This window comes from Geotrypetes seraphini, chromosome 8 (genome assembly GCF_902459505.1).
Source record: "Geotrypetes seraphini chromosome 8, aGeoSer1.1, whole genome shotgun sequence".
NCBI classification, from domain to species: Eukaryota; Metazoa; Chordata; class Amphibia; order Gymnophiona; family Dermophiidae; genus Geotrypetes; species Geotrypetes seraphini.
Genome location: NC_047091.1, coordinates 73,724,051 through 73,735,130, shown reverse-complemented (window position 1 = coordinate 73,735,130; position 11,080 = coordinate 73,724,051). Strand labels below are relative to the sequence as shown.

Here is an 11,080-nt window from a genome sequence, read left to right as displayed (position 1 = left end):
GGAAGCAAAAGAGCGCTCATGTTCAGAGAGGCACTTCGTAGCAGCTTCAATGGAATCATCAAAAAGTTCATTCCCCTGGCAAGGCAAGTTTGCTGGACGGTCCTGAAAATTGGGATCCATATCAACAAAGCATAGCCAAGCGAGGTGACGCATGGCTACTGCAAAAGCAGAAACTCTGGAAGAGAGCTCAAAGGCTTGCAGCATGAAGAGTCAAAGTTGAGACAGAGTTCGAATAATCTGTTTGAATTCTGGAAGACACTGTTCCTCAAGAGCCGGATAAAACTTAGGCATTATTTTGAGGAAGTGATTAAAATAAACAGTGAAAGTGTAATTGTAATTGAGAATTCTGTTAGTCATCATGGAATTCTGATATAGCCTACGGCCAACTTGTCCATGGTACGGCCCTCCCTGCCTGGAGGGACCGCAGTGTAAAGCTTAGATGGTTGAGCTTTCTTTAATGAAGATTCCACAACCAAGGACTGGTGAGACAATTGAGATTTCTCAAATCCCTTACAAGGTACGGTGCGATACCTGGATTCCAGCTTAGATGGAATGGCTATAATGGAATAAGGAGTTTCCATATTCCTGAAGAAAGTTTGCTTCAAAACAGGAGTCATAGTAAGCCTCAAGGTCTCCTTGGGTGGATGAGGCAACTCCATGTTGGCCAAGTACTTAGGAGTGTACTTGGAATCAGAGTGGAGATCCAGCTGAAGAGCTTTCCCCATGTCAAAGACAAATCTCGCAAATGAGGTAGACTTTGAGGTAAAAGAACCCTCAGGAGAAGGAAAGCGAGACTTAGGAGCCACCGAATAGGAAGGAGAAGCCTTTCTGGAATATTGAGAAGGAGGCTCAGAATCCAGTCGTATATGTCTTTACGTCTTATCAGTGCTTTATTATGTCACTTAGATTTTATCCAGTATCCCCAGTTTTAATATGTTTTTATGTAAATTTTATATTGTACACCGCTTAGAAACCTGATTAAGCGGTTTAAAAAATCTTTTAATAAACTTGAAACTTGAGGCAGGAAGAGAAGACTCCCTCGGAAGCGGTCTCGATGGAGGAGTCTTCGACCTGGATGGACTTCGAGGAGAAGCAGCCGGTGAGAAAGTTTTGCGAGACCTATGTTTAGGTTTTGAAGAAGTCTCGACAGCTTTTGATAAACAAGGTATAGAAGACTCAGTATCCAGAGGAGGAGAGGTCTTCCGCTTGAGAAAATACTCTTGACTGTGCTTGGAAGCAAGATGCCTCGATTGAGGTTCAGGAGATCGAGTCCCAGGAGGAGGCGAAAAGTCACTGGATGATAAGCGACGAGACATCCGAGGCTTGCCTCGAGGTGCTTCAACAGGAGGCTCAGACTGAGGCTCAGGCTGGCTCGTAGGAAGCAGGGTCGAGGCCGGGAGGAGCTGAGCCATGACCGAGGAAATCTGAGTGGTCAGAATGGCTTTCAACATGTCCTCGAACATAGGCACCGAGAAAAAGGGATCAGGTCTTGAAGGTGCATCAGTGCGCTCCATAAAAGGTGACCTCGAGGATGAGTATTCCCTATGTTTGGAGGCACGCTTAGCTGGAGGTCTCAAAGAGGCTGGCAGGACCGCAGGCACAGCTTGGGATGCCTGAGACTCTGGAGGCTTCTTAGGAAGGGTACCTGAAGGGGAAACAGGAGACTTACCCACAGATGAAGACTTAGAAGGAACTGCAGGCGAGGCCTTCGAGATCGAAGTTGTCGAGGCCTTGGTCGAGGCAGTCACGGGTGTCGGGGTCGAGGTCTTGGAAGTCCAGGCCGTCCCCGAAGCCGAGATCGAGACCCTCTCAGCAGATTGCTCCATAGTGTCAAATAGTTGAAGAATTTTAGCACGGCGTCTGCAAAGGGCTCGAGGTTGAAGGGTAGCACAGCGCGAACAAGTGTCGGGACAATGTTCGGGACCCAGGCAAGAGATACACCAACGATGAGGGTCGGTGAGTGAAATTACCTTGCCGAACTGGCTACACTTTTTGAAACCGGTAAGAGACCGAAACATAGAAAAAAGAAAGGCCGACGAAAAACGAGGTTCAGCGGCCAGGCCTAGGCCGCTGGCCAAAAAGAAAGAATAAAAAACTTTTTTTTTTTTTTTTTTAAGAAAAAGAGAGAAAGACACGCGGGCACAGCGACTGAGAAAAATAACAAAGCCGTGGTGCGAAAAGGCAACAAAGTAGCTGCAGAGCTGAAGTGAACAGGGACAAACCTCGCAAAAGAGGCAGACTTCGAGGTAGAAGGACCCTCAGGAGAAGGAGTGCGAGACTTAGGAGCCACCGAAAAGGAAGGAGAAGCCTCTCTGGAATATTGAGAAGGAGGCTCAGAATCCAGCTGCACAGTGACTGAAGAAGCTCCACTACCGCTGGCCAAAAAGCAAGAATAAAAAACTTTTTTTTTTTTTAAAGAAAAAGAGAGAAAGACACGTGGGCACAGCGACTGAGAAAAACAACAAAGCCGCAGTGCGAGAAGACAACGAAGTAGCTGCAGAGCTGAAGTGAAGAGGACTTCTCTGCTCCGCAGAAAAGGTTGAACTGAGGTACCTCACAGGAGATGCACGCCCTCACTAGGGCGGGAAGGCACTCGCGCATGCGCAATGCAGCACTCGTAAGCTCTTATAGAGATCTTCAAGCAAGTCTACTTGCGAAGCTATCCGCTGCAGGGCTCCATCAGTGACGTCACCCACTGTTGAGAATATGCTGCCTGCTTGTCCTGGGATAAAGCACAGTTACTTACTGTAACAGGTGTTAGCCAGGGACGGCAGGCAGCTATTCTCACATATGGCTGATGTCATCAGCGGAGCCTGGATATGGAAGCTCGCAAGCAGACTTACTTGAAGAAACTAGAAGTTTTGAGTCGACCGCACCGCGCATGCGCGAGTGCCTTCCCGCCCAGCGTAGGGTGCATCTCCTCAGTTCAGATAGCTAGCAGAGAAGCCAACCAGGGGAGGTGGGTGGGTTGTGAGAATAGCTGCCTGCTGTCCCTGGATAACTCCTGTTATGGTAAGTAACTATGCTTTATCCCAGGACAAGCAGGCAGCCTATTCTCACATATGGGTGACCTCTAAGCTAACCAGAATGGGATGGTAGGAGTGTTGGCAATTTAGGAGAATACATTTTGTAATACTGTTTGGCCAAACTGTTCATCCCGTCTGGAGAAAGTATCCAGACAATAGTGAGACGTGAAAGTATGAACCGAGGACCAAGTAGCAGCCTTGCAAATCTCCTCAATAGGTGTAGATCTGAGGAAAGCTACGGAAGCTGCCATTGCTCTGACTTTATGGGCTGTGACTCTACTGTGTAGGGGTAATCCAGCCTGGGCATAGCAGAAAGAGATACAAGCAGCCATCCAGTTGGAGATGGTACGCTTAGAGATAGGATGTCCCAACTTATTTGGATCAAAGGAGACAAAAAGTTGAGGAGCAGTTCTGTGTGGTTTGGTGCGTTCCAAATAGAAAGCCAAAGCACGTTTACAGTCCAGAGTATGAAGAGCTACTTCTCCAGGATGAGAATGAGGCTTTGGAAAGAACAGTGGAAGAACAATAGATTGGTTGAGATGAAATTCCAATACCACTTTTGGTAGGAATTTTGGATGAGTACGCAGGACCACTTTGTCATGATGAAACACCGTGAAAGGTGGATCAGCAACTAAAGCTTGCAGCTCACTGACTCTTCGAGCAGAAGTGAGGGCGATGAGAAACACCACTTTCCAAGTGAGATACTTCAGATGAGCCTTGTCAATTGGTTCAAATGGAGGCTTCATCAGCTAAGCAAGGACAACATTGAGGTCCCAAACCACAGGAGGAGGTTTGACATTAAAAAGTCCTTTCATGAATCTGGAAACCACCGGATGAGCAGAGAGGGGTTTCCCTTCAATAGGTTGATGGAAAGCCGCAATTGCACTGAGATGGACTTGGATCGATGTACACTTGAGGCCAGAAGTGGATAAGTGCAAAAGGTAATCCAAAACAGAAGATAAGGAGGAATGTTGAGGCTCCTTATCATGAGAAAAATACCATGTAGAAAATCTAGTCCATTTTTGGTGATAGCATTGTCTAGTGGTAGGTTTCCTGGAAGCCTCTAAAATGTCTCTTACAGATTGAGAAAACTGAAGAGGAGTCATGTTGAGAGGTACCAAGCTGTCAGGTGTAGAGACTGCAGGTTGGGATGAAGGAGAGACCCTTGACTATGTAAACAGAGATGGAAAAACTGGTAGAAGGTATGGCTCCCTGCTGCTGAGTTGAAGTAGAAGGGAATGCCAAGGTTGTCTCGGCCACCGAGGAGCAATCAGAATCATGGTGGCATGATCATTCTTCAACTTGACCAGAGTCTTGAGAATGAGAGGGAATGGAGGGAATGCATATAGGAAGAGATTCGTCCTTTCCAGAAGAAAAGCATCTGCCTCGAGGCGATGAGGAGAGTATATCCTGGAGCAGAACTGAGGCAGTTTGTAGTTGTGGGGAGCTGCAAAGAGATCTATGAGGCGTTCCCCACTGTGAAAAATTGTGATGAAGAGGCGAGGAATGGAGTGTCCATTTGTGAGGTTGCAGAAGACGACTCAAGTTGTCCGCCAAGCAATTCTTCACCCCTTGTATGTAGGCAGATCCCATCCCTTCCTGTTTGTTGACATAATACATGGCGACTTGGTTGTCCATCCAAATAAGGACTACCTGGTCATGAAGAAGATTTTGAAAAGCTTTGAGAGCCTTGAGGATCGCTCTGAGTTCCAACACATTGATATGACACTGAAAATCCGTACTGGTCCAATGGCCTTGTGTACAGAGACCATCGAGATGAGCACCCCAAGCGTAGGTCGAAGAATCTGTCGTGGGGGCGTTTGAAAAAGCAAGCTTCTGGAGAGATTGGAAGAGAGCATCCACCAGCGGAGAGACTGCTTCAATGAAGGAGTGACTGTTATGTGTCGAGAAAGTGGATCGCAAACCTGTGTCCATTGAGATGCCAGGGTCCACTGAGGAATTCTGAAGTGAAGTCTGGCAAAAGGAATCATGTGTACTGTGGAGGCCATGTAACCCAGGAGTACCATCATGTGTCTCGTTGAGATGGAAAAGAGGGAAGACACTGTATAACAGAGTTGAAGAAGAGCTTCCAGACGTTGTGGGAGGAATGCTTTGAGTTGGACAGTGTCCAGAACAGCTCCGATAAATTGTAGATTCTGTGAGAGCTGGTCGGGATTTGGGAAAGTTGATTTTGAATCCCAAATTTTGTAGGAACTAGGTGGTCCGTTGGGTCGCTTCAATAACCCCCTGAGATGTTGAATCTTTGATGAGACAGTCGTCGAGGTAGGGAAATACCTGAAGACCATGGTTCCTTAGAGCTGCTGCTACCACTACCAGGCATTTGATGAACGCTCTGGGAGATGAAGCCAGGTCGAAGGGCAGCACTCTGTATTGATAATGCAGATTCCCCACCCGAAATCTGAGATATTGACAGGAGGCCGGATGAATGAGGATATGAGTGTAAGCCTCCTTGAGATCCAGAGAGCATAACCAGTCGTTCTGCTCGAGAAGAGGATAAAGGGATACCAGGGACAACATTCAAAATTTTTCTTTGACCAAAAATTTGTTGAGAGCCCTGAGATCCAGAATGGGCCGCAGGTCACCCGTCTTCTTCGGAACAAGGAAGTAACGGGAGTAAAACCCCCTGTTCTGCTGTTCCAAAGGTACTGGTTTGATGGCATGGAGACGAAGCAGAGCTTGAGCTTCCTGAAGAAGAAGGGCGGTCTGGGAAAGATTGGAAGGATACTCTCTTGGAGGAAACTCTGGTGGAACCTGAGTAAAATGAAGAGAGTATCCTTCCCTGATGATGGTCAGCACCCAGAGGTCGGATGTAATTTTCATCTATCGGTGGTAAAAATGATGGAGACGACCTCCTATAGGTGGAAGATAAGTCAGAGACAGAACTATGGAGGTTATGCTCTGTTGTAAACAGTCAAAAAGGCTGTAAAGCCTTAGGTGCAGCAGAAGGTTGAGATTTTTGTTGCTTCTGAGGCTGCTGTTTCTTAGGAGGGGGGGCAAGTATAAGGAGCCACCCTTGGAGCAAAATGCCTCTGGTAAATGGGAGGAGGACGTGTAGACTTGGCAGGAGTTGGCTTGGGCTTAGGTCTGACAATAGAAGTGAAAGATTTTTCATGTTCAGACAACTTCTTGGTGGCTGCCTTGATAGATTCATCAAAAAGATCATTGCCTGCACAAGGAATATTAGCCAAGCGGTCCTGAAGATTAGGGTCCATGTCAATGGTACAAAGCCAGGCAAGGCGACGCAATGCTACAGAGCAAGCAGCCGCCCAGGCAGACAACTTGAAGGCATCATAAGACGATTGAAGGAGATGTAATTTGAGTTGTGATAGAGAAGCAATGACTTCTTGAAATTCAAAGTGTTTTTGAGTATCCAAATAACTCAAAAATTTAGGTAAAAGAGTTATGAGGAACTCAAAATAAGTATTAAAAGGAAAATTATAATTAAGGACTTTAGAGGACATCATAGAATTTTGATAGATGCGATGTCCGAATTTGTCCATAGTTTTCCCTTCCCTTCCAGGAGGAACGGTGGCATAAACCTTGGAAGGATGGGACCTCTTTAAGGATGACACCACAAGCAGGGATTGATGAGATAACTGTGAATTGTCAAACCCTTTGCGATGGAGAGTTTTATACCTAGAGTCCAATTTGCCTGGAACAGTTGGAATGGTATAAGGGGTCTCCAGGCATCTGGCAAAAGTCTGAGACAAAAACTTGTGGAGAGGAAGCTTAAGTGACTCCGCCGGATGTTGAGGTAAATGCATGACTTCGAGATACTCCTTAGAGTATTTGGAACCAGCATCAAATTGAAGATCCAAGTCAACAGCCATCTGACAAAGAAAAGATGAAAAAGATAGCTGATCCACCAATGCTTTGCCTCGAGCACTCGAGGTTGTCGAGGCAGCCTGGGTCGAAGATGAAGCTTCGGCAGGAAAAAAGGCATCAAAAGAATATGGAAACTTGGACGAAGCAATCGAAACCACTGCATCCTCGAGGTGCGGAAGTGGAGACCTTGATCAAGGAGTCTGCGGTCTAGTTGAAGTAGGAATAGATCGAAGCTTAGTTGAAGAGGACGTTCTTTAGAAGAAGAACTATGCCTGGAAGTATACCTCGATGAAGGCCTCGATCGTCAGTGAGAACATTGCTTGGAAGCAGATCTCAAAGATCGAGGAGACTTCGCCTCGGAGACAGAAGCAGCCGATGCCACCAAAGAATAGATAGGACTGGAGGCTGTAGATCGAAGCTCCAGAGGCTTGATGGAGGAACCTCGATGCACTCCCAAAGACTCTGCTCCTTGTATAGAGTGTGAGGATTCTTGCCGAGGCACTTGCAAAGAATCTGCTCCTTGCTTTACGTGATTAGATGCCAGACCAGACACTCGCAGGGACTCTGCTCCCTTCAAAGAGTGTGCAAGCTCAGACTGAGGTAAAGGAAGCGGCTCGACCTTGCAGGAGTCTGCAGAATGCCCAGGCTAGATGAGAGGAAGAAGCTTCGGTCCCAAATTAGTAAGGAACTGAATGAATTGCTTCTCTAACATGGTCTGGAAAGAAGCCAGCAAAGATGATCCGCGTCTGAAACTGGGCCACCTGCTTTGGCTGGAGGTTCCACCGAAGCAATGTAAATGTGCTTCAACTTGGAAGTCTTGGGCACCTTAAGCACCACCGCTGGAACTTTCTGCTGAGCTATCTGACCTGAGGATACAGGGGAAGATACAGCAGCCGTCATCGAGGAGAGAGCCGCTGCAAACAATGACGGTCTGATGAGGCTCGAGGTGGAAGCAGTAGAAGCAGGAGGAGTCTCGGTCGAAGGTGAGGCCGAGGTCGCCTTCGAAGTCGAGGGATCGGAGGAAGAATCCATCCCGAAGAGTTTCTCCACCAAAAGACGACGATGTTTAAGGGCTCGAGGTTGAAGAGTAGCACAGCGCTTGCACGATTTCAGTTGATGATCCAGCCCAAGGCACTTGAGGCACCAACGATGTGGGTCCGTGAGGGAAATCGCACACTGGCACTGGCTACACTTCTTGAAGCCCGTTGCTGGACGAGACATGGGAGGAAAAACAGCCGCTGCAAAATTGAAGTCCCTGGGCTGTGGCCGAGCGGCCTGCCCCGGTAGCCGAACGGAAGAAAGTAATTTTTTTTTTTAAAGAAAGAAAAAGAAAAAAACAGCGATTTGTGAAGAAAAAACCCACAAACCACCGTATAGAAAAGGCACGAAGTAACAAAGTTAAACGTAGAGAGTCAAAGACGGACTTCTCGGCTCCGCGGAAAACTGAGAACTGAGGAGACGCGCCCTATGCTGGGCGGGAAGGCACTCACGCATGCGCGGTGCAGTCGACTCAAAACTTCTAGTTTCTTCAAGCAAGTCTGCTTGCGAGCTTCCGTATCCGGGCTCTGCTGATGATGTCACCCATATGTGATAATTTCTGCCTGCTTGTCCTGGGATAAAAATATTTATTTGAATAAGATTGCTAAGCTCCTGAACCAATTGTGCCGCTCCATTTTTCCCCACACGACATCCTACCAACAGCCAATCAAAAGGAAGAAAGGGACTTACAGTATTTGTTTCTGCATGTTGCAGTTCATTTTAGAAGGCGCAGGATGACTCGGCACAGTCTGAGCCAATCTTCTTTCTGATATGATATCTAGCCAATAGCGTAAGGGGTGAACAAAGGTTAACGAATGCCTCTCGTTCTACCTCTATCTTTTATGACGGACGTCCTTTCTCACCAATAAGATCAGAGGAAAGGAGAGGCGACGCTCAAAAGATTTTAGCGCAAGGACGTTTTCGTGCTTCAGGCCCTCCTCTTCATCGAGACTCGGGAAAATTCTCGCGCTACTTATTTCTTGGCGACGGTTAAATTTCTGTTGGAGAGGGATTTATTGTTGTTTTTGTTTTTTACATATGATTTACATTATGTAAGAAGAAAATTTTCCTACCTGGTTAAAAAAAAAAAAAAAGGAATTCCGTCAGCACGCGTAACGCTTCGGGAAAAAGAGGCTTCCGCCATTTTGTTTTGTCTTTTCTCTGTCTTGCTCTGAAGAAATTCTTTACAGTATAAGAATTTTAAAAAGGCGGTCTTTTTTAATATCTGTGCGGAGGGTGGCGGCTGTCAGATGGCGACCGGAGCGAACGCCACACCGTTGGGTAAGTTGTTGCTGCCGCCGTCCACTGGCTCCAAGTGGGGTTACGAGCTACCGGGGCCTGTTACTGCTTCTGCCTTCCTTTTTCTACCCTTCTCGGTCTTGCCTCCGCCGCCTCCTCCTCTCCCCCAGGCCCAGCTGCACAAGATGCACCCCTCAACTCTGCCGCCCCCAGCTGCGTCTCCGCCGTCGTCCCCGTCCGACTCTTTCCCGACGGCCATGGTGCTGTACCAGCTGCAGCTGTCTATGTCGTCCACCTCCTCCCAGTCGCTGAAACCGGGCAAGGCCTCAGGGGGAGGTGAGTGAGATAGAGAGCGGAGAGGGATTAGAAACGAAGGAAGACAGCTAAGTTCCCTGGGCACCGAGGTGGCAACAAACAGAAAATGTGGATGGGGATGCATGTAGAGGAATGGAGGAGGCTCGGGGTAAGAGTTAAGGCGAAAGAACCGTGGTTGGGGAATACATCAGCGTGCTTATCTTCCTTAAACTGTTATCTTTTATCTCGTTTTGTGTATGATTGGTTTTGTCTTGCAGTAGACTTCAGCAGAAAGCGGAAGAGAAGCCGCTGGAACAGCGAGACTTGTGAACAGAAGACTATAATTCCGGGAATGCCTACCGTCATCCCTCCAGGACTTTCTCGAGATCAAGAGAGAGCTTACATAGGTAACCAGTTTTGTTTTCCTACTGTATTTGCTTGTCCGAATCGTGTGTGTACACTTGAAGGGTTCTACGACTAGAAGAGTTCTAGTTGAGATTAATGTCGTTGCGTGTCCTCTTCCCATTTGTGATTGTATTTACTGGTTTTGTGATATTCAATATATTGCTCACTGGTAGCCTGCGTCCACTACAGCTTTATGGTGTCCATGGCCAAGGAGGATTCTTCACAGGGTGGCAAAATTGGATTTATAAGTAGAAGATCTTTTACAGAAAAGAGCTATGTTTATAGAAAGTTTAAAACTTTATTTTTTCTTTCAAAGATGTAGGAATATAAGCCAATTCAAAGATCAGTTAGATCATGTGCAGTAAACACCACTGGAGAAACATTGTATACATCAGTAGTCTCCAACATTTTTCACATAAGGGGCCAGCAGAGTGAATGCAAGAAAGCTCTGAGAGCAACCAAAATATTTCAAGCTTACTCATACTGTTAATTTTATAAACTGCCTTAATCTGCTTGTTCAGACTGGGTATTAAAGATAAGTGCTAATATTTATTCTACAAAGCTCTAATGATATATTTTAAAAACTCACTTTAATTTGAAATGTCAACAGTAGCAAATTCCATAAATGAGACACCTGGGTAGCACACTTGTGTGCAGTTACTGTATCAAGTGGGCAAGACTGAAATGTATGTACAAGATTTGAAGAGCATTTCAGCCTTTTGAGGGCTGCAATGGAGGACGACAGGGGGTGTGCGTTGGAGACCACTGGTATACTTGTTTAATGCTATTTAAGCAGTGTATTTGATTTTGTGATTTATTAAGAACCTTTAAATAACAGTTCCCTACCCTTCTTATTCTGATCAAATCTTTAGAGAAACCAACTTTAGTTGGGAATCTGCTGCTACTTACAAAGGTTAATAATGCCAAGTGCAAGGTAATGTTTTTATGCCTGGTGATAAATGGTTTATTCTTGGTGTTTTATTTGTGTAATGGTGAAACAGAAGTGCAAACCAGGTATATGTTATCTGCCTTAGCAGTTTAAAAGTTGTTTAATCTTAACTATGTGCAATTTTTCTGTATCATGTATGCCTTGTTTTCACCTGAGCCAAGTTCAAAACTATTTTTTAAAATATTGACACTAAATTAAGGTTTCTGTCAACATTATAATATATACACCTCTAAAGCATGATGATATATGTGATGGTCTCTCTACAGCCCTTCTCTGTACTCTT

The 11,080-nt window shown here is 46.1% G+C and overlaps 1 protein-coding gene across 3 annotated transcripts in view; it reads left to right on the top strand.

The window, feature by feature from the left end:
- The first annotated feature begins 8,735 nt into the window (after positions 1–8,735).
- The window catches only part of SF1 (splicing factor 1), a 240,617-nt gene continuing 238,272 nt past the window's right edge, over positions 8,736–11,080 (top strand). Inside the window, exons 1-2 of one of the 3 annotated variants that reach the window (XM_033953804.1) lie at positions 8,736–9,191; positions 9,725–9,850. In XM_033953804.1, coding sequence (XP_033809695.1) covers positions 9,161–9,191; positions 9,725–9,850 — 157 coding nt within the window. In that variant the 5' untranslated portion in view covers positions 8,736–9,160. Of the gene's footprint in view, positions 9,192–9,721; positions 9,851–11,080 lie in introns of all 3 variants that reach the window. The other 2 variants (XM_033953803.1, XM_033953806.1) reach the window with 2 other exon arrangements.